Source organism: Dendronephthya gigantea, unplaced genomic scaffold (genome assembly GCF_004324835.1).
Source record: "Dendronephthya gigantea isolate DGI-Jeju-01 unplaced genomic scaffold, DenGig_1.0 000045F, whole genome shotgun sequence".
NCBI classification, from domain to species: domain Eukaryota; kingdom Metazoa; phylum Cnidaria; class Anthozoa; order Malacalcyonacea; family Nephtheidae; genus Dendronephthya; species Dendronephthya gigantea.
Genome location: NW_021163055.1, coordinates 706,388 through 733,186, shown reverse-complemented (window position 1 = coordinate 733,186; position 26,799 = coordinate 706,388). Strand labels below are relative to the sequence as shown.

The following is a 26,799-nucleotide window of genomic DNA, read 5'->3' as shown; positions in this document are numbered from 1 at the left end:
AACATTGTCTTACAATACTATTTTTAGTTAATTCCTAGCTAAAATTGTACTCGAAAATTGTAAATGACTGATTTACTTAACCTCTTCCGATGAACTGCCCTGATTATACTTTCTGACATACCATCTCTATGTGGGATCAAATCGAAGGGGTGTCATGTGCATTGATGGTTTGTTAAAATACTGTCTAAGGATTTGTGATGATGGTACCTCCTGTTTTGTGTTAATCTCCACACCCTTCACCCGCAATCTGGCCAGGCTGACCTCGGAGATGTCACGGCAATCCTTAACATGAAGATATTTCAACTTCCTACAGTATTCCCCAACCATTTTTATCGCACGATTTGTGACCCTCCAACAACCATCAAGCTCTAATCTTGTTAGCTCCGCAAGCTGACGACTCAAAACGTGAAGTGACGTATCAGTTATCCCATAACAGCCATTGACATATAGGCGAGCTATTTTTGGACATGACATCACCAAAGCAATCAGACATTCATCATCGACTTCCCAGCAACCACTTAGATCAATAATATTCAATAATTTACAGGATTTGGCAATTGTTACAAGGCTCTTAGATGACACCCATCTGCATTCTCTCAAGTAAACATGAGTCAAATGTGAACAATATCTCGCTACTGCAAGCAAGCTTTCATTCGATAAACTGTTGCATCCGTTAATATTCAATGACATTAGATTGGGATTTCTTTCCAAAAGGACCGTCAATGACGAGTCTTTAAACGTCTTGCAGCTTTCTAAGCTTAGTTCTTTCAAACAGGATGATTTCTTGGTTATTTCAACAAATGCATGCTCCGTCAGTTTCTTTGAAACAGGGAAGCAATCGAGAACCGTGCAGTACTGAAAGTAGCTCAAACACAGCTCATTAAATCTTTTACTTGCTCGGCGAATTCTGGATATATCGGACAGAGGAAGGTGGCAAAATATGTGTGGAAATATAACATCTCGCCATGGTAGTGTTAAAATATTTATACTGTTTTTACTTCTCTTCAACTTAGCAGAGTTCTCCATTGTTTTCATATGTAAAACTTTCCTTCGCTACAGCCATTGTTGTAGTTTCCAGGATTCCGTGACATTTTGCGCGAGCTAAAGTCTCTGGGGATTTTTGGAACCATTTTGCAACACTTCTGCAACATTCTACAACAAATTAGAATTTATATTTGCAATATTTTCAGAACGATATTGCGACACTTTTAGAATATTATTGCAACACGTTTGGAACGATATTGCAACACTTTTGGAACGATATTGCAACACTTTTGGAACGATATTGCAACACTTTTGGAACGATATTGCAACACTTTTGGAACAATTAGAAGAGACAGAATATTTGCGACAGTTTGGAACAAAATTTAGCGTTTTATGACAAGTTTGCGGCATTTTAAGACGTTTTGATTTAAAAAAAAATCGCCCTGTAATTTTTTTATAGCTCACCAGGACCCATTGACTAAAGAAGCTCAAATTGAATTTTTGCATTTGAAAGTTCTTTCTCTGGAAACAAAGAACTCGATTTACGTGAGTTCGCGAATCCGAATTTAAATTTAAATTCATTGAGTGCACTTCTGGTATTTTCCGGTTTAATATTCTCTTTGTTGTCAAGGGTTGCGCATTGACCTCAAAGCCCTGACCTCAAAATTAATATGTAAAGTGATATTTATTTGTCTACAAGGATTCAAGGCATTCCTCGACCATTAAACTGGCTGTAGTTAATTCTTGTCTCCTCCCGCGATCACCAGAAGAATTTTGAAGGAACTTCAACAAAACAACGTATGTACATCAAACTATTCTGTTATCTATTTCTTGAAAAACAGCTTCAATATGTACAATTATTATAAACCATTGCCTGTTCGCCCGCCGGCTTAAATTTGAAAGGATTTGAAAGGGTTTGAGAAACGTTTACTGCCCTTGTTTGACCAATTTCCCTTGAAATATCGTGCCGGTATCGGGTCGAAACCCTGAGTCCCTGATGAATAAAGCAATGCTCTTCCCTAAAGTGGTACTGTCATTCCACAATATTACTGTTGACTGCTCAGTATTCATTGTCATACTTTGAACATAATCGTGTTTATATTGGGTGATTGAGTTTTTGTTGTTATTTTGATGTTTGTACGTTCCAACAGAGCGGTTATATTTTTTGTAATTGCTAGTAACGCTAAAGATTCATATCTTTTTGTCAGATGCTGTACGCTTGCATCAAATTTATTCACATACTCTAAACCGTTTCACACACATTCGTGAAATATTTAACACTTTCGTTGCTCAAAAGTGTCAGGATTTTGGTTTAATTCGTCGTTGTTATTATCATTGAAATCCGATGTGCATTTTACAACGAAATACAATACTAACGTAAGTCTATAGCTCTAAGTGAATCCAAAGTTGATGATAATGTAAAATAGAGATTATTAGAATGCGCTGTATCAATTAAACGAAGGACGTGGTGGTATATAATATTTATAATTTCACTTTATCCCATTGGCATTGACGTTGTGTGCGGTAGGCTGGTAGTCTTGCATTTGTGGGAAATCAGAGAGATATATTTATTAGTAAATTGAGAGGCAATTATTTACAATTTCTGCACTTACCAGTTTGACGATAACGAGAAATTTATTAAAGCCTCGCCGTGCTTCATGCAGACATTTTACAAACAGTTCATATGTAGAAGCACAGTTATCAATTTAAACTATCGGAAGTACATTGTGTTATTATTTCCGGTGAATTAAAGTGTTGAAACATCTTGATGCGTATGCCAATGGTTTTCGCCTGTTGTTATTCATGATAAGCCTCGTTTTACTCGTGAACGAGTCTTTCACACCGATGAGAAATAGTCCGGTTGTAAATTTGTCTTTATTTCTGTATTCAAACCGATCATTGTTGAGTGCGCACAAATAGAAATATTCGATCACATTAGCCTCCTTGACATGTTAACGACACTTTAATACGACTTTATGGAAACCAGGCATAATTTCTGACATCTGCAGTTGATTCACCACAAGATCCTATACCACCATCATTTTGAAGTTTGGATTTGACAATAACTAGACCAACGTATTTGATGAGTGTTCTCATGTAGTCAACCACGACACTACACTAGACCACCATGTTTGAAATATCCTTTTCAGGTAGTTCAGACACAAACCACGACAGCTTATTGTAGAATACTACCTACACTGGACCACCGCGTTTGAGATATCTTTTTCAAGCTTGTTCAGACACAAACCGCGACAGCTTATTGTAAAATACTACCCACATTGGACCACCACGTTTGAGATATCTTTTTCAAGGTAGTTCAGACACAAACTACGACCGGCAGCTTATTGTAGAATACTACCTACACTGAACATTCACCACGTTTGAGATATCTTTCTCAGGTAGTTCAGACACAAACCACGACGTACAGCTTATTGTAAAATATATTACCTACATCAGGTAGTTTAGACATAATCTTGGTGTACCACGTCCTAAAGAGAAAATTGCAGGAGGATTATGTTTTTCAGTAGCAATTCCTCACCATTGCTTGCATGGTAACCTGTCATTCGGCCAAGATTAACAGTTTTTTTAACAGGATTAAAATTCAATCATAAGGATTAGAATTTTTACCTGCTATCGCAAATATGTGGCCCCTAATCTCCCTTGAAATAACGGTGATTTACGATTCCTTGCGAAGGTTCCTTAGATACCAACTAGGTAGCGCGATCAACCGTGATGCGATTCATCTAAATTGTACAGTTTCCAAAGCCGATGAATTTGACCCTAATAAACACTTAACGTTGTTGTTCGACTCGTCTGTCGTTCATGGCTTCCAGGATTTCATTTCAGTATTGTCTCGTCTCAGTACTGTCTTATTGACTCGTTTTCTAATAATTGAAAATTCGCTTTGCGTTTCTCTGAACTATATAGTCTCTCTAATAAAGATAGAAATGATTGAAGATGATGTTTTTAATGGTCTGAAATGGTTGAAAACATCTCTCTACGTAACGATAACATTACAGCCACACAATGACCCTGTTATAATTTAAGTGCAATTTGACTTTGACCCTTCGCAAAAAGCTACTTTTACAAAGATAATCAGCTATTCAATTGAGTCTATTATATTAACACGATTTATGACACCATATTATAAATGGCATTATTTTAAAAATTTCAATCAAATACGTATGGAAAATCTGTTGTACACAAATATATGTATGACTTATGAAAACCGTACATCATGTATTCCATCTTAAAATTTCCAAAAAAAGCATAAGACCTTAAGCATAATCCTTATGAATGAAGCAGAATCCTCATGCATATATAGTAATCAAGAGCGCTTATATTACTTTCCCAGGGTACTTTTAGTATAAAATCTTACCATAACATGCAACTAGAAATGTCCTAACGATATTTGCCCTTTGCTGAAATCGATAGCCAAAAGAATTTGTGTATTCCTGCATTTATTTTCAATTACATTCGATATTTTCTTGTTGTAGTAAAAGTAGATATTATTGTAAAGCTTTGCTGTTCCTTCTTGCTACCTATAAGAGTAAAATGATTGACTGACACTTTATGTAAGTTGTATAATATCACCTTCGAGTTCCTGCTCTCTTATTTCTTGAAACATCCGGCTGGTCTCTTGAAACTCAACGTCTTTCTCGTAGATTAATCCAGAATACGGAAATACAGAGGGCTAGTTTTCACTTCATCGAGTCGCTTTTTTTTTCAATGTTTGATTCCGGTTTTGACTTCGATATCGTCACGCCCGTGCATCAGTATATAATTTAACTGAAAAAAAGGATGACGTATAGGGCACAACCTGAAATTTCACGAGACATTTTGACATTATTCTTAAGCAAATTTTCTCTCGAAGTGTTTGAGAAGTCCAAGCTATCCTTCCTGGGTAAACTTTGGTATTATTTTCCCACCTTATTGGCTATCCAATACGACCAATTAATATCACGCTTGTATCGTAATACTTGCACTTTGCGTAAAGTAATGAAATCTATTGCATTTTCACTATAATTTTTCAAATAATGAAGTCCATGGAATGGCTTTGACGCTTTGTTACACAACAAACTAAATCTCCAAATATTTGTTTACCCCTGGTAACCCCCATTGTATGGCAGACATAATTAATGAACACCATAACAAGCAAACAAATCATTAAAATGAGAGTGATTTATCGACATTGTTCAGAATCTGCCAGCGATAATGGATGCTTCAACTGTAGCTGTTGTAATAGGTTTGAGAATATTGTTAGCTTTGCTGTACTTTTATCTTTTTATAGCCTTTTTGTTCGCTGTCAACGTTCATGAGATCGACAGAGTTTAGGTTTTTCAGAGACATCATAATCCCACGAATGTCTGCGTCGCAGTATACAATTCGTCGCTACGAAAATGAATCTTTAAAGCGTGTGTTATAGTAAATTCATGATTCGTGGAGTGGTTCTAATAGGATTGTTCAACTGGGTGGCGTTGTTAGACACTGAATCTGTCAAGTATATGAATTTGACGCGGTCTTGAATCATGAGAGAGACGTTGTAGATTGACAATCGCCATACCAAGTTCCTCTGACCCTGTGCTGTGAAATCGTACTTCTATCACGACAAGTTATATCAGGAGCTCCGCACTCGCGCCTTAGTATGCGCTTGCTGCAATTTCATACGGACAAACGGCTGCACTCGCGTCATTACCTAAATGTTTTTCAACTTAGATTTTCATCTGGTTTTTTTCTTTACAATGCTAGCCATTATCGGCCGTTTAATTGAGTTTTTTTATGCATTCGCCTAATCCTTAGTAAGAGCTGTTTATTTTACCTCGTGTTTTTTTTTTATATTCTTTTAGAGAGTCCAATTTTGGTGGCGGAAGGATTGCCTTTTTTGAACATGTAAGTCGACTGTTTATTTCTCTTTATATTTTGAAATCGATCGCACAGTGATTTCAACACAGCGATCCGTCTCGCCTAATTTTGGGTTTCCATCAATGTTAATGACGATTGTTGGTATAGTTAATTACTCATCTTCGCAATGTTTGCCAAGTATTTTTCAAATATCATCAACGTGCATCTGATCAGCTCGAAAGTCGCGGTGTGTGAAAGTGGCAGCTGATCTTCAAACGTCGTTTCAAGCGAGGCTTTTATAAATTTTATGAATTTCTCTGAATATACTCGATGACGTAATTTTTGTCGGGATTGTGTCTGTGCATGTTCAATGGCTTAAGGCCTCGAGTACATAGTGTTTACATGAGCTATAGCCAGGCTGATTTGGGTCCCGAAAATCTTTCCCAGACTACAAGAGAGCGTCTTAGTCAGCTCTACGGAATTCAGCTGTGTCTATAACCTTGCGTGGCTATTCCACTTCAGCTTAATTTTACGCGAAGTCTGGAAACTACAGTAACTGCTCAGTAACTGGCGAAAGAAGGGAATTAGTGCTTAGTTCCTATAAACTACCGCTTAGTTTTTCAATATTGCTTGTCTTAGTGACAAAAATCGATCAATGACTGATCATCTCGTTGGAGAAACTAGACTGATATTTGCGCTGAGAAATTTAGCTAAACGTCAATGCTGTTCCAATACTCCCACATGCATATCATCCACTTCCAAAAACAGTCAGACCGTTGCCAAATATAATTTTCAAGCAAATCCAACGCCAACTTGCTTTTAATATTGATGACATCAGAAATTCATTTTGAAGCAGATGGATGGAAAAAAGTTAGTTTAAGGACTAGACTTTATTTATTCAAATTCGAGCCTATGCCATTTCCGCCGTATTGGCGAAGATAAGCGCGGCAGCTAGCCAGCAAGTTGAATGATATAATAATATAATCATCATTTGCAACAAGGAAGTCAAAGTCAACATGTGGGCAAAGTTTGGAGGCAATTTACATTTGAAATTTGAAAGTTTTCTTTCACTTTCATATTCCTCTGTTTACATTTAATAACATTTATCTTTGCACAAAATATCATGCACTAAAATACACAACTTTATTAATATATATGTCGTTCCAAAATTTCCCGCGACATCAATTTAAATATTCTACATCATTTGATATCAATCTGTAATGAATTTCAAATGGAGTTTAATTTTTAATCAGCTACAGATATGCAAAGCTCCATTTAAGACTTATACGGACACTGATTCATTAGAATATTAAAAGCGCTTTGAGCTTGTGAAGCGTTTTTTGTATCCACGCTCCCTTATTAATCGACTTAAAAGCATTTCACCTGTCATGTGCAAGGAGCCATCAAGCAAAGTCGCATTAAATGTTGTAGAAGCTTTTTGGCAGTAGGCTTCTGCCGACGGTTATAAAATCGATAGAGTTGACGGAGGTAAACAGTTTGCTAGAAATGCTGGATATTATTCGCGCTGTGCGAAAGGCCTTCTTTCATTATGAAACAGATTGTGAGCAAAGGTAGGTGAAATGGAGGATTTTGATGCGATCAAAATTCAAAAATATGCCAGAATTTTCATCCTCGTACACATGCAAGTATTCCTCTCATTATGTTTGGCTCATTGACATTGTCAACTTGTATGTATAATTGTCCTATTGATCTTTCTACCTTGACCCAGGTTTAAACATTGTACGGTTAGGTCAAGTTATATCATAAAGATAAGCATGGATCCTTAGGATTCCTTTGATTCTGGCTTTCGTGGCTGTAAACATAATCGAAATAAACTATAAAGTACGCCAGTTTACCGCATTCACGATCGTTTAATAATGCCGGTAAGAGCAGCAAATCTGTCATGGGTAATATTTTTTTTATGATAAGAAGATCTGCACCTTTAGCATTTCTGACTGTAAAGTTTGAGTCGGAATTGTCCACGTTCTTTTGAAACAACTGACGAAGAACAACAACGACTCCTTTTAAGCCGAAGTTCAGTTCAGAAGGCCAGACAGATTTTTTTGCATCTGCTTTCATCCCCTCCTTATAATTAAGTGATTATGTGCTCCAACAAAATAAAATGTACGTTCCACCTGATTTGTCAAAAAAAAGATAACTTTTCGCCTGTCAACAGATACAAATGAAATATCATGACGCATTCTAGGGTAGGCAGTGAATAATACGCAGTTTGATCTTTCAGTTTTCGCAACAATTAATTTCCTGAAACCGCGTTTCTCCTGGAAGAACGCGTACAAATGTTTTGAACTATGTTTGTTTTGATTCATGAATTTTAAAGTAACTCGGACTGTAATTAAATTGCTTTATTCTTGCTTGGCCTGTTTTCAAATTTTTTTTAAAATGAAGTGAGATTTCACATAAAGGCTGACTTGTCGATACTAATCTAACGGAAGATACAGTTGATATCCCGGCTTCATTTGTTGGTTTTATCACTCCAAAGTGAAGATAATTCGTTTAAAAGATCATCAAATCTTCAGGTGAACACATGTCGCACAGCTAGCGACGACCGTTAAAGATTATTTTTGGAAGTGACCGAGTTGCATATTGTTCAATCAACAGTTCCCCCCGCGCTGTTTAGGCATTTATTGTATAAAATTTTGTCTCCATTACAAAACATTGTTTTATTATTTACTTATCCTTTATTGCATATGAAAAGTGACGCAATGATTTAAAAAAAGCCGTGATCCAAACATATGCCGGCCACGCGTGCATTGCCAACGTGTCAACTGTGTTGATCATATGCAGTTTATGCTAATTAGGTACGGACGATAATTGAAATACATTCGAATCCATGAAATTGTTAGGCAAGACGACAGTCACTATAGTATGTACTCTCAGTCTTTTAAAATGAGATATAATACTCGTTATTCAGTTATTCTTGAGCTGAGCTAAAGAAGGGTAATGTTTGATAAAGTCCTCGTTCCAACCGATTTGCTACGAAAAATCCATGTATTTTTAGATTTTACATATGTCTAAATTTACCGAGTCTGTGCTCCAGACAGGAAAATATCAATATTTTCCGTCCTTATACTGTAGGCTGGTCGACCGAACCCCGGAAGCGAGGATTTTTCCGCTTTACAGCCCTATGTGGCACGAAAGTACTCGTCAAAACCTTCAATACATTAACATACAGCCATTTGATTGCAGCATGCCAAGTTACCACGAGAACTGCGGTAAACCTGGACCAAAGAGTCTTTCTTGGATCCCACCCCCCGAAGCGAGGCTCTTCAAGTCCCGCAGTGCCCCTGGTTCACCCCTATTCGACCGCAACGAGCATTTTAGCCGGTCAGCCAAAGGGTCAGCAAGTTTTAGAGAACCAAGGCATACGCGGGCGTCGTTTTTGATGAGAGAAAGCCAGATGAAGAAAGCGGAGAAATACAAGAACGAAAAGGGCGCCAAAATTGGGCGAAGCAAGTCCTTCACCAGTAGAATAACATCAAAGCTTTATAATAGAAGTATGTAAAGTATGTATGACTCTATGCACGAGAATAAATTAAAGCTTTCTTAAATCAGGGTTTAGGATGGAACAACGCTTTCGGTGTCTTCCTGTATTCATTTGAAAACGAACAGGAAGTATTGAAATGCGGGAAATAGGACCCTGATTCTTTGATTTATTTCTGCGAATCCAATATTCGAGGTCACGCTCCAGATGATCTATAACGTTCTTCCGTGCGCCTCGCCCACGCAGGAAGGCCAAGCCCACGCGAGAACCTACTCCTCTGCGTGGGCGATTTCAAAATTGAATTTCGAAGCCTAAATCAATGAGCTCTGTCGAAGAAAACTTTCGCTAAAATCGTTGCGGTTTTTGCTTCCTGGACTATTCCTGCGCTAAAGAAGTAATGCCGAACTGTCCAAAGTGCGATAAACCTGTGTATTTCGGTAAGTGTGTTACTCGATCAAGCAGAAACGGGGGAAACACAGGATTTTTTATAATGACATCTCAATTACTACGGATCTCAATTTTCTACGATTTACTCAGCTCGAGTAAATAAATAGTAACTGGTGTCTGTTTGATGTGAAGTGTACGATTACCGCAAACGTCGAAAATTTTACATGTTTTTATAAATTTCAGCCGAACAGAAGCATTCATTGGGCAAGTCCTGGCACCCAAAATGTTTAAAATGTGAAGAATGTGGCAAGATTTTAAACCCAGGTCAACATTCTGAGGTAAGGGATCCGTTTGGGCTATTTTAACTCGATATTTTGGCGCGTAAAGGTGTCTTTGTGCAGCCACAAGTGTGTAGTATAAACAAACTTCATGTGCTTAGGGGTTCAATAGCAATTTGCCGTAGAAATACGAGGTATTTTTTGCGAAATTTCAAGCAAACATGCAGGCTTTTGCGTGTTGATGTTTCTCAAGTAGCTCTATGGCTTCGTTCCAAACTGTCGCAAATTACTTTACAATTGCCCTTTAAGCTTTTCATACTTCGCCACTCAGCGACAAAGTTTTAACGTTTTTCCACACCGATGCACTAGTAAATGTGCTCTAAACAAGGAAGTATCATGTTTAAAACTAACACACGCGAAATCCAATACCATTTTTGCGTCAGACAGTTTTATATAAGGAATCGAATTTTTGTCTCGTGATGGGCAAAGATACGGCAACGGGCCACAACAAGTTTTGTTTTGTAAAGTCAGGAAGCTAAAAAATGGACGATTTGGAACTAACTAATCCCGAGGAATGCCCAAATTGTGCTGGAGACAGTACAAAACCTGTGAGTCGTAATCATCTAAGCCATAGTTCGCATGCTTTAATAGATTTAATCGTTTTTGACTGATGTTTTGTTATGACAGTATGCAAATTTTGAATCCGTTTAAGAGACACCAGTCACGCGGCTCCTCAGCCTTTTAAAGTGAAATGTGCTTTTGATTCTTGGGATTTTTACTTTATCTTTTCATTTGATTTGGTTTAAAATGCCCATGTTTTGATGGAAATTTTGCTTAGCCATGAGAAACGTTTCTGTTAAAAATGATATTCGTGTCATGGAGATAAAATATAAGAATGTGAAATGAGATAGCTTTGAATACATACTTAGAATGTTAATGGTTTGATGCAAAGAAAATGGTAAACGTTTGGGCCAAATCCAACACTCTTTTTAGTAGAATTAAAAGCCTTAACAGTTCACCTGTGAACTGTACTTTGTTGAACTTGTAAGAGACAGTTTTTCTCATCATTGGTGAAGTAATGCTATTTATTGGCTTGAAAATTAATATTTTCTAAAATCAGCTTGAAAAGTGGTACTACTTTGAACTACAAGATGACATTTAGATGGTTATATTGTCCAACTCTCTTTTAAATTGCTGCTAAACTTGTACAAACATTGGACAGTTTTTATACAATACAGTTACAGTTTTTAGTTGTAACTCCCAATTGCTGTTGCGAAGTTTACTTCAATGATTTTATTTACAAAGTTGGTCTTGCGACTTGTTGTCTTGCTAAACCAAAAATCTCTGTTAACAAGATATCACCTGACTGACATATTTACAGCCAAGCCTGACATGTTGGTATTTAATATTCAAATCAGCTTGAAATTATAGTGTGTCTTTGATTGGCTTGCAGCCAACTGTTAAAATATTCATTGCCAAGCCCTTGAGTTGAGTGTTTTGTTCATGAAATATGGATTCAAACACAGTGGATTATATTCACAGAAGATTGCCCCATACTGCTAGCCTATGGATGGTAAATTTAACATAAATAAGAACTTATTCAAAGCTTAGTTTGAAATAATTCATACACCCAGTTAAATGTTGTGATTGTGAAGTAATTTAAGTCAATATTATTTTGTCTGTGTGTGATTGTGGGAAGACAAAGATATTCAAATGTGTAAGCCTTTGTCTCTTACAAATAGGGGCAAATATTTTCTGTTAGTGAGATGAACTATTTCTGATTATTGTTCTCTGAATGGCAATAAACAATTATTAATACTTAATAGTTGTATAAAATTCCATCAAAACAATATTTAATAGCAATCTGTGTTTTGATCAGTAATTTGCCACCTTTGACCTGCTATGCTATTATTTGAAACCAGACAGGAATTGTAACCTCAATATAAGTAAAGTATGATTCTGAATGCCCAGCCTACAATTTGTAAAGATGCCAGAATAGAATCTATCATGTCATTAATAATACAATTAACTTATGTAAAAATTCTCAAAGCAACTGTAACAGAATTTACTGTGTTTAAAGCTAACATTAAAGTCAGAGGTTTACTGTGCTATATGATAAAACTAAACTGGTGTAATGGATGCCAGAATAGAATCTACATCTCATTAATAATACAATTAACTTATGTAAAAATTCTCAAAGCAACTGTAACAGAATTTACTGTGTTTAAAGCTAACATTAAAGTCAGAGGTTTACTGTGCTATATGATAAAACTAAACTAGTGTAATGCTTCAATTGCAACATTGTTTAAATTTTTTTGTATTTGTTTGCAGCATCGAGGGATACCATACTGCAACATACCATGTTATAGTCTCTTGTTTGGTCCTGGTGGTTATGGTCGAGGGGGTGTTGAGTCCCACCAAAAACTCGGATTTCAAGCCACACTCCCACCAGATCAGATTGCATTGAGGTAATTTTCAAGTGTATGCCAATTCTACCTTTGCTTTAGATATAGTATGGCATTAAATGGAAATCATAGCTAAATTTTGCATTGTTGAAAATTGTAGGAATGAACTGCTGCCAAAGTTACGATACTACAATGAACATTATGAAAGTGATAAGAAGAAAGCATTGCAATTAGTCAGCAAAGAGGTGAGTGGTTATAGAATATCAATACCTCTTATAAAAGAAACATATAAATTAAACTGATGACTGTTGTATCATTTTATATTTCAGGCAAATGGAAAGTTAATCATTGAAGGAGTGCTACGGGTTTATTGGGGTCTTAAAGACCCTGTAACACTTGGAGCTTTGTACTGGAGAAATGATCGTGCTTTTAGACTTTTTCATGTTGTGCAGAGTAAAAAATTATCACGATCTGAAACTATGAAACAGGTAGGTGATGTACAGTTCATTTTGACTGCAAATTTTAGTAACACTAGACCAGTAACTACTCTGAAACAGAACTTATCAGTGCTATAACTTGCCATCAAATATTTTTCAGTTGAGAAGTCAAAGTTTGACCACTGATGAAAAAGTCATGGACAGACCTTTCAAAAAGGATTCCCGAGGCAAACCACGCTCAAACTCAGATGAAAAGCTAGCTCGACGACACACACTGGGTCATTCTGATCGCAAGAAGAGGCCAGCCAAGTCAGGTCTAGAAGTAGGTTCCCTAAATTAACATAGTCTTATTATTGTTCTGAAAAAGAAAACAGAGGCTTTCAGATTGCAATAAATGTGAATCGAATGATAACAAGTCATAATTATTTTGTGTTTTTAGCCAACAAGGTTTATTCCCCCTTATGGTTTTCAAACAACGCTACGGTTAACAAGCAAGATACCCACACCAGATGTTGTCAAGATGATTTTAACCAAATTTCAGGTGTGTTTTCAGAATGTGTGTTGTTCAGGGGGGGGGGAGGCACAACTTTCAGTTGCTGGTAAAGAATTAAACTAATTATCTAAAAGTAAACAAAGAGAAAGAGGTGGGCAGGTGAGAAGGGATTATTGTGCCTGTAAATAGATTGAAACAGCTTAGGTTTGTGCTGCAAACATTTCATTTCCTTTTTAAATGTTTGCTTTGTCTTCTTCAGATTGCTGATCCTTGCGACAAATTTTCGTTATTTATCAAGTATGAAAATGGAGGTGTGTTTAACATGAGGTGTCAGTTGTGAAAGTTGATCTCTTAAAACTTTCCATAAACTAAATACTTTTGTTTTTCGATAGAAATTAAAAGACTCAACAACGAAGATGCTCCATTAATGATTAGACTTCGACTGGGACCTGCTGAGGTAAGGTTAGCCTCGAGTTAACCGAAGTGTTTTTAACGCGAGCGTTGCTAGCCTGCTTTAAGAACTTAGTTTTCACCTGCTGTTCTGTGTACGCAAACATTTTATTATCTGGTTATGAAATTATAATCTTGGCTCTATCTATTGCAACTACACGAGGGAAATAATACTTCCCGGTAGACAGAGTAAACAATTTGAACAAATTCACACTGCCTACCGAGTCTGGTTTCTTTCTTTAATCAATTATATCTTTAAACTATAGCCATCTTATGTAAACCTTTGACTTGAGAGCACACCTCTGCGTACTTTATGCTAGATTTCTAAATCAGATTTCTTAATTCTTCAAGGACTTAGCAAAAATTTATATAATGGAGGATACCGAGGAAAACACAATCCGAAGAGAGGTAAAGATCACATGTGGATAAGTTAATGCGGGTAGACAAATATAATGGTCTTGTTTGTTTTTTAACAGGTTGCACAATATATCCATTTCGCGACGCCTGTGTTGCAAGCATTTATCGTGAAGTTCGACGAAGAGGAGGAACGTGAAATGAAGAAAATCAAAGACAGGTTTGAAGAAGAACCTCTAGAAGTTTTCTTTTGTGGCCGTTTACACTTCACACTTTTGCTTTGGGGACGTCTGCTACGATTATTGGTGCCATTTCCTTCTTTTGACAGATGTAAACAAGTGAATAGTTATGAATACTCTGTGACTGTGTATAGGCGGCCTTACAGCCCTTACTTGAACATTCGTAACATCCACTCGTTTGTATTTATCAAAGGAAAAAAACCGCAGCAAAAATCGCCCGTGTGAACTGGGGTTTATATGGTATCGGTGGTGTTAGTAAGGGATAGAATTGGCTCAACCAAGGACGAAATTGTTGTGTTTTGTAGGTATCGAGAGTATAAGAAGCACTTACAGGCAGTTATCCAAGAATTCTCTTCCAAAACTTAATGGTGAATCTATCACGCAATCTAGCATTGTGAAAGATATAGAGGCGTTTGGCAAGAGAATGACTTCTTTATATGCGATCAGGAAAAGATGATCACGTTGGAGAGGTCGAAACGAATATATCTTTACCCCAAGGAAAAGAAGAGTAATTTTCTTGCACAAAAGCATGGTGATGTCTACTGGATGTACGGTGTTCATGGTTCCAAATATACGAGACAATGTAATTTATCTTAAAAAAACGTCAATTTTGTTTGTGAAAACGAATTAGGATAGCGAGATCTGTACTGACAATGATTTAGTAAACAAATCAACCTGGTGTTTTCCTCCTGAGGAAATAGTCGGGGGGTCTAGTGCCAACTGAATTGTTTGATAGTCATTTTCTGACTGTAATAGTTTTCTGTTGACAGTGAATCCTCCTAGAATGCTGTTTTGAAATGAATGTAAAAAAAAATTAGTGGCAGGTCCACTTGTACAGTATTAACGTTAACGATTTGTAAATAGCAAGCGTATTTAATATTGGTTGTTATGAAAATAGTGAACTAGAATGAATATTTTTAAATTATAGTTTCTCTCGTTGTGTGCGTTCTACTGTTGCCAAGATCATTTATACATTCATATGTTTCTATTAATTTCCTTGGGTTTGCTGTGCTTTCGTACGCATCGCAAATCGTTAGCGTGGGTTCACGCGCGGCGCGTGGGTATTTTCATACAACCCACGTGGCTGATTAAAAATTCGCCGACAGAAATAAGGAATGGTATCTTTATACGTTCAATGATTCATCATTTATTTTCCGAATATTTCACATTTAAACGGTTGTAAAACATTCAGATGAAACTAGAGAAGAAGATCGAGACAGATAATAGTATAGGTGAGGTTATGAACGGCGATAGAAAGCGGGTAAGTGGTATTTGTACGTCCAAAATGCCTCACTTCATTCATCCGTTTAAATTTAAAAATATTTCGAAATATTCTAGAATATTTTATTCGTGGTGTTTCAGACGTAAAGTATGCGTTAATCTCTCTTATGTGGTGTTATTTCTTTTAAAAAACTCAAAATGGATCTTTCTATTAGGCAGAAAGGTGCTATGTTAAAATCCTATGTGTTAAATGCCTGGTTATAGCTAGAGTTCTAGACAGGTGGGGAAAAAGTGTTAGAGCAGAGGGAATTACTGGTGGGGCTACTCAACCTCACAGAGTCTCCATAAATATTTTGTGAGCAAATCTTAGAGCATTAGAGACAAGCGAATCCTTCATGTTTGTTTGCCTGAATGTTAGTTATCATGATCAGTAGTCATTGACCAACCAAAGATTATAAATTGTGACAATGATGGTTAATGCAATATGTTGGGGCAATACAATCCCACGCAATGCAATCAAGGGAAATATAATCAGGCAATCCCATCTTCAAAATTCAGATCAGGGAGTCAAGAAAAAGGAAAGGAGATGAACAGACAAATGGAGAAGGTTCAAAGAAGGCTAAAAAGGAAAAGAGTTTGGATGTCGGGGAAGACAACGCAACCGAAAAGGTCTGGATTACTCGCATATATTTACAATAAGAGGTTTAATGGCTGTTTTAAATCATAAAAGCTTTTGCTTAGGCAATACTTTCATTTTTCTGATCAGGCCAGTAAAACACAAACTGAGATTGATGGAAAGTTGAAGAAATTTAGGATTAGTAAAAAGACAAGGAAAGAGTTGAAAGGTACAAGTACCACCATTGAAAACATTTACACTTTCCCCAAATATGCCTTCATAACTAATGTAGGCTTTTTTATTAGAGCGTGGCATCAAATATCTGTTCCCGATCCAGGCTAAAACATTTGATCTGATTTACGAAGGCAAAGATGTAATTGGAAAAGCAAGTATGTCGACTTATTGATTTTGTTTATTATGCCACTTAGTTTTCTAAAAATTTCTTTTATTTCCAGGAACTGGAACAGGAAAAACGGTGAGTTTTATCATTGCATTGTTAATCCTAATTACTGCAGGATGTCTAGACTATTGTATTTCTTGTCAATTATAATAATATATTTGTTGCATGTTATCAATATTATTGTAGCTTGCGTTTGCGTTGCCGGTAATGGAACGTCTTCAGGAAAATGAACTTGCAACCAAAAGGGGCCGAGCTCCAGTTGTAAGTATCGAAGAAACATGATGAAGATAATCATTATAAAGACAGTTGTTTAAATTCAACATCTTTCTAATGTTCTAGGTCCTTGTTATGGTACCAACTAGGGAACTTGCCAAGCAGGTTAGACTTGAATCCACTATCAATTATAGTACCTTTGCCATAACCATTCATAATTTCATACATTTCTTATTTGCTCTAGGTCAGTGATGAATTTGATGCACTGAAAACTAGTCTGAGTGTTTACTGTATATATGGTGGAACACCTTATGCTCCTCAAGGTAGAAAATCGTTTTAGCACTGTGATATAAAATTTATAGACCAGCGCTTGGTAGTACTTTGTTTTGTAAGTTTTCGTTTGTTTTCTAGAGTCGGCCATACGTTCAGGATTGGATGTGTTAATTGGGACACCTGGAAGAATATTAGATCACATGCAACGAGGGATTCTTGATTTGAGTAAATTAAAGTAAGTTTTGTAATCTTGCTATCATTTTTCATTACTTAGTTATGGTCTACTTTTCACCTGTTTTGAAGTTTTTATGATTGTTTTTTTAAAGACACTGTATATTGGATGAAGTTGACAGAATGCTTGATATGGGTTTCCAGGATTCAGTGGAGGAGATTCTTGCTGCCTCCTACACTGCAGGTTATTTAATATTTTAGAATTCCACCAAAATTAAGTGTCTGGCTTTGTTTAAACTACAACTACTTATCAAGACTATCTATATCAACAAGAAATTATCTTGATTCTTTAGTTTAAAATCATTTTTTCATATTATTTCTAGATAGCGCAGAGAAACCCCAAACATTATTTTTCTCAGCGACTCTTCCGGACTGGGTAACAACAACAGCACAAAAATACATGACAAAAGATCGACATATTGTTGACGTAATTGGAAATGAAAGACAACAGGCTGCATTGACAGTTGAGGTGAGGAACACCAGAATTACCCACCACACCACTACAGCCATCATTACCACACATTTTATCAACCAGAGGGTTGTTTTTTATTTCAAATCTTTGCTTTGCATTTCAGCACAAAGCAATCAAATGTCCCTACCACGAACGAGCAGCAACAATTGGTGATGTTATCCAGGTAAATGTCATACAGTGATTGTCAAATTTTCTGAAATTCAATTGAAAGATTCCAGCCAACAGAAAATGTTTATAGAGACATTGACAGTGCTAAGCAAAGCCCAACAAATGTATATCATATTCCTGAAAACTTCGCCAGTAATTTAAGTGTTTTTACAAAGCTATTTTTTGTTCTTCCCAGGTCTACTGTGGAGCACACGGAAGAACTATTATTTTCACCCAGACAAAAAATGAGGCAAATGAACTGGTCTTGAACTCTATACTTAAACAGGTGACTGCTCAATCACATATCTGCCTGCATCAATGCTGTGTTCCGTTTTCATAATCAAACTAGACGATTTTTTGATATTTTTCATGCAGGATTCCCAAGTACTTCATGGTGACATTCCACAGAAACAAAGAGAGCTCACATTGAAAGGATTTCGTGAAGGGAAATTTCGATGTTTGGTTGCGACTGATGTGGCAGCCCGAGGCTTGGATATTCCTGAAATTGATCTGGTTGTCCAATGTGAACCACCCAAGGTTTGTATTCACAATTGAATTATAGATACTGTCATACTGACAATTGCTTTTGTGTCCGAAATATTTACCGCCAAATCCAGGCAAACTCGTTTGAGTTATTCCAAGCTAACTTGACGACCCGAATATTTAAAAAGACTCGATTAAATTAGGAGTTCATGCATGTTTGTTCAACTATTGGCAGGTTCATGCAACAATCCTGCCTTAAACTCTCTATATTTACAATATAAATATTATTTTCATACAGCAACGTCTCATTTCTTTTTTAAGGATGTTGACGCGTACATTCACAGAGCTGGCAGAACGGGACGAGCAAATCGTCTTGGAGTCTGTATCATATTTTACAAATACAATCAGGAGAGTTTGCTGAAAATGGTTGAGAGGAAAGCTGTAAGTTGCATTAAAGATTTAAGTGACATTTTTTAAATTAACCTGTGCACGCTACGTTTAAACTGTAATTCTTCGACTTTTTGTACAGGGCATTAGGTTTAAACGAATCGGCGCTCCTCAGCCGGAAGATATTATCAAATCTTCAGCAGATGATGCTAAAAGGTAAACAGTAAAGACGATTGAATTTTAGTTTAGGTGTTCCTTCTGTAGTAACATTGGATTCTTACTGGAACTGATAGAGCTATCCAGTATAAATAAAGTTAGTTTAGTTTACGTTTCCTCCTGTGGTAACACTGGATCAATAAGAGATGATCCTTACTGGACCTCTAGGAAGAACAGTTTAGAACTGATAGAGCTATCCAGTATAAATAAAGTTAGTTTAGTTTACGTTTCCTTCTGTGGTAACACTGGATCAATAAGAGATGATCCTTACTGGACCTCTAGGAAGAACAGTTTAGAACTGATAGAGCTATTCAGTATAAATAAAGTTAGTTTAGTTTAGGTTTCCTCCTGTAGTAAAACTGGATCAATAAGAGATGATCCTTATTGGAACTATAGGAAGAACAGTTTAGATTTTAGTTTGGATTTCCTCCTGTATGTAGTAACACTGGGTCAATACGAGATGATCCTTAGGTTTTTAGAGCAAGTTCCAGCCGATGCTCTTACATATTTCCGTGAAGCCGCTGAAGCTTTGATAGAGGATCGTGGCGCAGTTGATGCTGTTGCAGCAGCCTTGGCTCACATCTCTGGCACGACTGAGATCAAGTCAAGATCATTACTCTCCTCACAAGAGGTAAGTAAACTACGTTTGAAGCATGGGTCTTTGTCTCTAGTCCTAAGCTGATGGCCAACGTTTATGCCAGCGCTTCTTTGAAAGTCCGAGGGGTAAATTGAAAGGGGGAAGAAAGGGGGTGCATATAAGGGTCTTGAAGTTCAAACCTAAACCACAACAGTTCTGTTGCAATGGCTGTTGCATGTCGATCAAGTGAAAGAAAGTTTAAGGGAACTGGGAAGTAATTCATATTTTTCATTGTGTTAGGGCTACACGACATACATTTTGAAACAAGAAAAGATGGAGTTACGGTCAACTGCTTACATGTGGAGGGTGATTGAAAACTGCCTCTCAGCCAAGATTAAACCGGAAGTCAAGGGCATGATAATGTCTCAAGATCGTTATGTATGTAATTAAGTATTGCAACATTTATGCAGGATTCCTAATGGTTGCATACAGCGGCGTAGCCAGAACGATAATTGGGGGGGTCCATATTCATATATTCGTGATACGCAGGATTAATTTCTTTTCAAATCAATTGTCTTTACAGTCTGTTTACATGAATATATGAATATGGACCCCCCCACTTATCGATGCTGGCTACGCCAGTGGTTGCATATGATGGTTTTTGCTTCATTCGCCTGTGGGAAGTGTTTTTTTTACTCAAGCAAATACTAGGGTTTCGGATGGCCACTTAGTGATCGACGATCTTTCTAATATCTGAAACTTTTCATCCTTAGGGCGTGGTGTTCGATGTCCCTAGCAATTTGATCCCAGAAATAGAGGTTAGTAATTGCTTCCGAGCATAGATAAGGCTCCTGAAACTCTCCAAAAACTGGAAAACCGGCTAAATATGTGTTCTTGCAATGTGTACTGTGATCTGGACCTGTTTATGTATTTCTTTAGAAAACTTTTGTTTCGTTTTTAGTCATCCTGGACCAATCCAAAAGATGTGATATTAGAAAAGGCGAGAGAGCTTCCTGAATTAGTCGCTCGGGTAAACAACTACCCTCAATCTAATGGTCGACACTTTGGTTCTACAAATCAATTTCGCTCCAATGGCTTTGGTAGATATGGTAGCAATGGAGGATCTGATAAATTTTCTAATGGTACAAGGACTGGTGGGAGGTTTGGGAACAACAACTATAGCAATGGTACGAGGACAGGTTGGAGATCCGGGAATGATAAATCACAATTTCAAAGAAATGGTAGATAATAAAGCTACGCAGAATACAACAAATGTGTTTGTGTCTAAGTACTAGATTTGTTGCATGAAATGTATCCTGGAATATGATTCGTTTTCACCACGTTTTAACTTTATGTTAAAGGATGGATAAACCCATCTCTCTCGCTGGGGAAATGAGTATTTTTTTAATTAGGTATGAGACAATCTGGATTTTCAAAATACCCATAAAAACCAGAGCTTTACGTTGATTTTTTGGCCTGTGAAAAAAAAATTCGCTCAGTGAAGAACTGAAGAGAAGGGCTTCCCAGTCCTCCTGGAGTCCGCGGTCAAAATCAATATGGCGAACAATGCTTTTATACCTGTCCTTTTATAAGGGCGATTTTCATCTTGGAATCGTTGCTTTTGTACGCCTTTCCTATGTTTTTTATTTTCTAAAAACATAAGCAAAATGTAAACTGGAAGTATCCGTGCTCAAACATCACTTCTTGGCAGTGAAAATTGTGTTGATCGAGGGGAAAAGTCCTGTTCTGAGTTGTCATTGTGCTGTTTTATGTATCAAGCATTTCAAGGGGTTTAAAATTTGCTGTCATTGTTTGCGGTCATGAGTGATTCCGATATGGCCAGCAAGAGGCAAAGTAATACTCCGCCGGATTCGGTGACTGGTTTTAAGACGATAGAAACGATTGGAAGACTTGTAGTTTTGATAATTCAACGTTTCTGGCGGCTGTGCAGTGCTGCAATGTTAACCTTGCTGTTATTGTACTGGTTGTATGGTGGAATAACAACATTCCTATTGCTAATGGCAGCCGTTCTTGGTGCACTGTACTTTTACCAAGATGCCTTGCTGTACTTTCCAGACCAGCCTGAATCTTCGCGTGTTTTTGTCCAAACTCCGCACAAGTTTGGCCTTCCCTTTGAGAACTTTTACCTGAAGACAAGGGATGGCATTAGGATTAATGTGATGTTGATCAAGCAACCGGCACCTCGGTTAGCCGTAGCACCGACTGTGATGTTCCTACATGGAAATGCCGGGAACATTGGTCATCGATTAATCAATAGTCACGCTTTGTACAAAAATTGTGGCTGCAATGTCTTCCTAGTTGAATATAGAGGTTATGGACGGAGCGATGGTTCACCCAGCGAGCATGGTAGGTGGAATTATTCTGGTAGAATCATATATCTATAGACTCAAAATAGCATTGGATGATTCTAACAACTTCATTTTCTATCATAGGTCTCATCTTCGATGCCCAGGCAGCAATGGATTATTTATTGGGTCGCAAAGACATAGACAGTACAAAGATCATAATATACGGTCGATCCCTTGGCGGAGCTGTGGCCATCCACTTGCTCTCCCTACCTTATTTTGTGGACAAGGCTTTTGCTATGGTTGTTGAAAACTCGTTCACAAGCATACCTCACATGGCAGACCAACTTATCAATGGTCTTAATCGACTCCCAATATTTTGTTTCCGAAATCAGGTGACTTGCTAGCTGTTAAACCATTCACATTTGAATATAATACACATCCAGTTCAACTTGAGATCAGTAATAATATGTTTTATTTAACCTCTAGTTTGATTCATTGAATAAAATGCGCCGGATAACAACACCATCTTTGTTCCTTTCCGGTTCTAAGGATCAGCTGGTGCCACCTGCGATGATGTATAAACTATATGAGGTACAGCATAGAGAGATCAGAAGCACTGGAGTATTGTATGTACACAAAGTTTCTGACTGGTTTAGGATTGTGACCTACTTTAGTGTTTAACTTTTTCTAATGCCAGATGAGTTACTCATCAGTGGAAGAGTGCTATCAGTTAAGTTATCAATACTATATGTCAGTGTTTCATGTCACCAATTAGCTTGCAATGCACTTTTGCATTTCTGTCAGGTTTTAACCCCTGGGATTGATGGTAGTATTTACCAAGCATTGCTAGGAAACAAATGCTGTACATGACAAGGATATTCAATTATTTTCAGAGCTGCTCTGCCACTGTGAAGAAACTGGAAACGTTTGAGAGTGGAACACACAATGATACCTGGCACTGCAAGGGATATTTTGAGGCGATTAGTAGGTTTTTGATTGAGGTATGACACTTTGATTTCTATCAATTCATAAATTATGTTTTAGTCTCTTTTGCTCACAAATGTCTCACAAGAAATCAAACTGGTTGATACTTTTCTGTTACAAAATAGTAAAATTATAAAATTGCATTTATATGGCATCATTATAAATTTCCATGAATTTCCACACAGTTCTAGAAACATGCTTCTCAACCAATCAACCCTCTCATTACATCAATTATAAGAGACATTGACAGATAGCTTTAGTACCATCACCTTTATGCAAACCATTAACATTATTTTTATAGGTTTACGAAGCAAGGCAAATGGGTTTAGTCACTTCTTCAAAACCTGGCGCAAATGCTGATTCAAACTTTTCTTATGTTCCAAAACCAATCAGACACTTATGATAAATATTTAAATCTAATAAACAAAATAAATGATATAAAACAAGTACCACTCATTGAACTCAATAGTTCTTTTAGGTTCAATGGTACTACTGCTTGAAGACAACGTTGCAAAGTTGCAAAAATGCGACTTTGAAAGCACACAATAATTTATAACTATATAGACATATTTGTAATCGAAGCACAGATGTGCAAATTATTAACCAAAGATGGAAAGGATTACTAATATTGGTAAATTGACAGAGTTTAGTAAATTGACCCTTACTAGAAGGTATAAGCAACTAGAGTAGACGAAGCGGATTCGGGTTTTAAAAGATATATTCTCGATAATACAAAAACACTCCCTCTCACAACAGCGGTCTCAATTCTCTCTCTCGCACTCAGTCCCTCCCTTGTCTTTTAACTCCTATAATCCTATTGATAATAATCTAAATGTGTCAATCATGCGAATCAGCGCCCAAAATTGAAGCAATAATTAATCGCGTTAATGAATCACTAGTATTGAGTATATATATGTGTAGACAGTCTCCGACAAGAGTTTGGGAATATGCTTTCTTTGTGAAGATAAGAAGATTGTCAGTGGGTTATTTTATTTAAAAAAGCCAAGTTAATAAATACAGCCTTGTAATAACTACGTTCAAATATGATTGCGTGCCTTGAAATCGCTCAGGAAAAAAAACGCTCAGAAAAAACCCAAACAGAAAACACGTTCCGAAATAAAAAACGCAAACGAAACGCAAATGAAACGCAAACGAAACGCAAACGAAACGCAAATGGAACGAGAACGCAGTGTTAGGTTTTGAGCGGTACTGTATATGTTTAGAAAGTGTTCGACTGTTTTTTACTGGCCAAGAGCCTCTCGCCTATGCGGAGCTGAGAAGTCAAGATCTGGTCCAACTGAGACGATCCCGTGCGGATTGATATTGCGATGACTTTGCTAGAAATAATTAAAATAAAAACATCTTATTACACGTCAAAGTTCAAATAACGTCAAATAATCGGATCATGATTGATATATCTTAGAGAAGACAGAATTAAGGTTACCATTAGTTGAGTAGTCATAAATACCGCTGGATAAACTACGAAATCTATCGAAAATGAAGCTAGAGTTTCAGTCGTCCCATGATATCTGATCTCTCACCATGTAATGTTTCTTGATGTGTCCAAAGTTGCACGTTTCTGCCACGCCAGGAATCTGATAAATGTCGCGGGTATACCCCCAAATATTCGGATAATCAATTATTCTCATCTTGTTACACTGAAAAAATGAAGGAGAGGTTCCGAGAAATAATTTCCGAGAAAGTACGCCAACTTTATATAGGCCAATTTTACCTAAACTACGGGTTAAACGGAGATAACTAAAACACGATTCTTGGTCTTCCTACTCGGAAGAAAAAGTTTCAAAGCCATCCACAAGTTTATACCTTAAAATGACCGTGATACACCAGGTCAAAGCGAACCAAAGTCGTAAACAAACGAACGTCAGCTTCTGTGAATTGTTTCCCGACCAGGAATCTTCGTGTTGATAAAATTTCCTCAAGCTTAGAACAAAAAATGTATGATTGCCAAGTGAGGTTCATCTCTTATTGATTCCGTGTTGACTACAGGAAGAAAACCTAAACTAACTTCTATATCAATTCTAAACTGTTCTTCACATGCACCTTCAGGTTTATGAGAGGGCTGGTTAAATACACCGCTAATACTTCTCACAACTTTCAACAGATACATAAACATACTTTATCGAGAGCTTCAAAGAGTTGTGTAACGGCATTGTCATAAGCTTCTTGTGAGGTCGCAAAACCACAACGATAAACACCATTATTGATATTCCTACGGAAGATATCAAGAACGTTTTTCAATTATATTTTCCTCTCATGATGAGGATAAATGAAACATACTTACGGGTAAACCCAATCGTTCATTTCATCAATATCTTTTCGCAATTCCACCGGGTAAAGGTCCAGCTCTTTCTGTTCTAAAGTCGGGCAAAACTCGTTGAATTCTCTGGTCAGCATGCGAATGATTTCACTGGACTCATTACACACAATCTTCTTCTGGAGTTTATCAAACAAAACAGGCACTGTCCATCGACCATCGTATTCTGGTTCAGATAAGGCGTACACCTCGCTTAGATAACCAAAGTTGTTCACAGTATCTGGCGTTGTTCCTGGCTTTCCTGTAAGAGATTAAGACTACGTTTTCACGGGGAAGGTCGAAAGTTTTCTTCTGGTGGACACCAGTTCATCCGTTTTTACAGTGGTGTGAACACGCGAAACGGACTGCTGCATTCAGGTGCTATATAGAGATCAGCCTAGGAAAGCGAGCGCGCAGGGGTATTTGGGTAATGGGTAGCTGGATGCCAATGTTAGCATATTTGCAATAAAGTGGCGTGTTTCTGCCGCTGTTTGGTACGAAGCTGTTAGTCAGCGTTTCCACGAATACTGGTCGTAGTAATACCATGTCCAGAATCCGCAAATATAATCCTTCACCTAATCCTTTAGGGTTAATACTTAGGTTGGGGTTAGGGTCAGATTTAAGATTAAAATTTGGATTATATTCGTGGATTCTGGACTGGCATGGAAGGACGTACAAGTTCTCAGACAAAAAGGTCGATTTCTAGGATTTAATATATAAATATGTTTGTGATAAATCAATATTACTTTGTCACTACCAATAACAGATACCACCATAATGATTAATGATCAATACGACAAAAACAATATTAGCAGATGTTTTGGTCGCGCCAGAGTTAATTCGTTTGGGTATTGAAAATATTATAGCCTTATAACCAATAAGTAAATTGGTTTTAACTCATCACAGAATTTATCAACATGACGATGCAAAATATTTCTAACATCACTCTGACATAGCATTTAGAAATTGCTCCAAAGATTTACATACCTTCATTGTCAAATTTCCAGCCCTTGCCTTCCATGAGCCAATCCACCACGTTCAAACTTATCACATTCTCCAAACCTTTTAGTTTACGCACTATGAGAGTTCTGTGCGCCCATGGGCAAGCAAGACTCACATACAAATGGTAGCGATTGGCTTCCGCTTTGAAACCGCTCGAACCGTCTGCTGTTACCTCGTCATGAAACTGAGAACTCTTGCGAACAAATTCTCCTTTTGTGTTTGTCGATGCCTGATAATGTTTGTCTTTCGATTCAGTTGACATTTTTGAATGTGGTGTGGAAAAATAGCGACTTTTGTAAGCTCCTTGACCTTGGATGTAGCAATAGTAACAGCGAATGAACTTACGACCTCGCCACATTTAAATTCTGTTTATAATATTTGCATACTCATGAATGATGGTATCGTTTCAGGGGATCCTATTAAGTATTTAATTATATTGTGCTTTTTATAGCATCAAGAAATTCCAGCTGTCTTGCAAACAAAGCTCTTTGCTCTGTATTGAAATTATTGAAAATTATAGTCATTAAAATGTAGTGTATGTACATTTTTCATTAATATACCTTTTGATAGACGATAGTCGTTT

At 37.1% G+C, this 26,799-nt stretch overlaps 5 protein-coding genes across 14 annotated transcripts; 3 read left to right on the top strand and 2 right to left on the bottom strand.

Moving 5' to 3' along the window:
• Nucleotides 1–36: 36 nt before the first annotated feature.
• On the bottom strand, nucleotides 37–5,004 carry LOC114527427 (F-box/LRR-repeat protein 15-like). Of its 8 annotated transcripts, none has more exons than XM_028549065.1 (5): nucleotides 4,914–5,004; nucleotides 3,613–4,773; nucleotides 3,433–3,473; nucleotides 2,598–3,050; nucleotides 37–1,152 (listed from the first exon to the last, which is right to left on the bottom strand). In XM_028549065.1, the coding sequence occupies exon 5, from the start codon at nucleotides 1,033–1,035 to the stop codon at nucleotides 127–129; it is 909 nt and encodes a 302-aa protein (XP_028404866.1). In that variant the 5' UTR covers nucleotides 1,036–1,152; nucleotides 2,598–3,050; nucleotides 3,433–3,473; nucleotides 3,613–4,773; nucleotides 4,914–5,004; the 3' UTR covers nucleotides 37–126. The 8 variants fall into 8 exon arrangements, with proteins under 8 accessions (XP_028404866.1, XP_028404867.1, XP_028404868.1 ...); XM_028549066.1 differs by having other exon boundaries at nucleotides 3,613–3,917; nucleotides 4,579–4,992; XM_028549067.1 differs by having other exon boundaries at nucleotides 3,613–3,728; nucleotides 4,579–4,992.
• Nucleotides 1,571–15,298, top strand: LOC114527426 (ras association domain-containing protein 2-like). Of its 3 annotated transcripts, none has more exons than XM_028549061.1 (14): nucleotides 1,571–1,782; nucleotides 5,832–5,874; nucleotides 9,034–9,341; nucleotides 9,959–10,053; nucleotides 12,325–12,461; nucleotides 12,559–12,643; nucleotides 12,728–12,886; nucleotides 12,996–13,157; nucleotides 13,275–13,376; nucleotides 13,588–13,639; nucleotides 13,721–13,785; nucleotides 14,130–14,186; nucleotides 14,255–14,352; nucleotides 14,677–15,298. In XM_028549061.1, the coding sequence occupies exons 3-14, from the start codon at nucleotides 9,035–9,037 to the stop codon at nucleotides 14,735–14,737; spliced, it is 1,380 nt and encodes a 459-aa protein (XP_028404862.1). In that variant the 5' UTR covers nucleotides 1,571–1,782; nucleotides 5,832–5,874; nucleotide 9,034; the 3' UTR covers nucleotides 14,738–15,298. The 3 variants fall into 3 exon arrangements, with proteins under 3 accessions (XP_028404862.1, XP_028404861.1, XP_028404863.1); XM_028549060.1 differs by lacking the exon at nucleotides 1,571–1,782 and adding an exon at nucleotides 5,146–5,230; XM_028549062.1 differs by lacking the exons at nucleotides 1,571–1,782; nucleotides 5,832–5,874; nucleotides 9,034–9,341 and adding an exon at nucleotides 9,372–9,765.
• Nucleotides 15,299–15,477: 179 nt separating this feature from the next.
• LOC114527542 (nucleolar RNA helicase 2-like) lies at nucleotides 15,478–20,912 on the top strand. Its single transcript, XM_028549232.1, has 20 exons — nucleotides 15,478–15,632; nucleotides 16,151–16,261; nucleotides 16,359–16,437; nucleotides 16,514–16,597; nucleotides 16,664–16,683; nucleotides 16,795–16,869; nucleotides 16,948–16,986; nucleotides 17,066–17,144; nucleotides 17,233–17,329; nucleotides 17,421–17,509; nucleotides 17,649–17,794; nucleotides 17,901–17,960; nucleotides 18,141–18,230; nucleotides 18,320–18,481; nucleotides 18,749–18,868; nucleotides 18,957–19,030; nucleotides 19,502–19,661; nucleotides 19,908–20,045; nucleotides 20,381–20,425; nucleotides 20,569–20,912. Exons 1-20 carry the CDS (start codon nucleotides 15,564–15,566, stop codon nucleotides 20,854–20,856), a joined length of 2,025 nt encoding a protein of 674 aa, XP_028405033.1. The 5' UTR covers nucleotides 15,478–15,563; the 3' UTR covers nucleotides 20,857–20,912.
• Nucleotides 20,913–21,157: 245 nt separating this feature from the next.
• Nucleotides 21,158–23,542, top strand: LOC114527543 (protein ABHD13-like). The gene is made up of 5 exons (XM_028549233.1): nucleotides 21,158–21,974; nucleotides 22,061–22,308; nucleotides 22,403–22,507; nucleotides 22,810–22,917; nucleotides 23,202–23,542. The coding sequence occupies exons 1-5, from the start codon at nucleotides 21,428–21,430 to the stop codon at nucleotides 23,301–23,303; spliced, it is 1,110 nt and encodes a 369-aa protein (XP_028405034.1). The 5' UTR covers nucleotides 21,158–21,427; the 3' UTR covers nucleotides 23,304–23,542.
• A 331-nt stretch (nucleotides 23,543–23,873) lies between these two features.
• Nucleotides 23,874–26,568, bottom strand: LOC114527545 (glutathionyl-hydroquinone reductase YqjG-like). The gene is made up of 6 exons (XM_028549234.1): nucleotides 26,202–26,568; nucleotides 25,203–25,476; nucleotides 25,037–25,130; nucleotides 24,725–24,841; nucleotides 24,442–24,558; nucleotides 23,874–24,237 (listed from the first exon to the last, which is right to left on the bottom strand). The coding sequence occupies exons 1-6, from the start codon at nucleotides 26,476–26,478 to the stop codon at nucleotides 24,142–24,144; spliced, it is 975 nt and encodes a 324-aa protein (XP_028405035.1). The 5' UTR covers nucleotides 26,479–26,568; the 3' UTR covers nucleotides 23,874–24,141.
• Nucleotides 26,569–26,799: the final 231 nt, after the last annotated feature.

Coding starts and splice junctions, on each gene's coding strand:
- LOC114527426 (XM_028549060.1), top strand. CDS start 5,200: ATGGATGCTTCAACTGTAGCTGTTGTAATAG. Junction 12,462..12,558: donor CCAGATCAGATTGCATTGAG/GTAATTTTCAAG, acceptor TGAAAATTGTAG/GAATGAACTGCTGCCAAAGT. Junction 14,353..14,676: donor ATGAAGAAAATCAAAGACAG/GTTTGAAGAAGA, acceptor TGTGTTTTGTAG/GTATCGAGAGTATAAGAAGC.
- LOC114527545 (XM_028549234.1), bottom strand. CDS start 26,478: ATGTCAACTGAATCGAAAGACAAACATTATCAGGCATCGACAAACACA. Junction 25,477..26,201: donor CTGGAAATTTGACAATGAAG/GTATGTAAATCT, acceptor AATCTCTTACAG/GAAAGCCAGGAACAACGCCA. Junction 24,842..25,036: donor TCTTTGAAGCTCTCGATAAA/GTATGTTTATGT, acceptor TTTTGTTCTAAG/CTTGAGGAAATTTTATCAAC.
- LOC114527543 (XM_028549233.1), top strand. CDS start 21,428: ATGAGTGATTCCGATATGGCCAGCAAGAGGCAAAGTAATACTCCGCCG. Junction 22,309..22,402: donor TATTTTGTTTCCGAAATCAG/GTGACTTGCTAG, acceptor TTTAACCTCTAG/TTTGATTCATTGAATAAAAT. Junction 22,508..22,809: donor TGATGTATAAACTATATGAG/GTACAGCATAGA, acceptor AATTATTTTCAG/AGCTGCTCTGCCACTGTGAA.
- LOC114527427 (XM_028549065.1), bottom strand. CDS start 1,035: ATGAAAACAATGGAGAACTCTGCTAAGTTGAAGAGAAGTAAAAACAGT.
- LOC114527542 (XM_028549232.1), top strand. CDS start 15,564: ATGAAACTAGAGAAGAAGATCGAGACAGATAATAGTATAGGTGAGGTT. Junction 17,510..17,648: donor TGCTGCCTCCTACACTGCAG/GTTATTTAATAT, acceptor TATTATTTCTAG/ATAGCGCAGAGAAACCCCAA. Junction 17,961..18,140: donor CAATTGGTGATGTTATCCAG/GTAAATGTCATA, acceptor TGTTCTTCCCAG/GTCTACTGTGGAGCACACGG.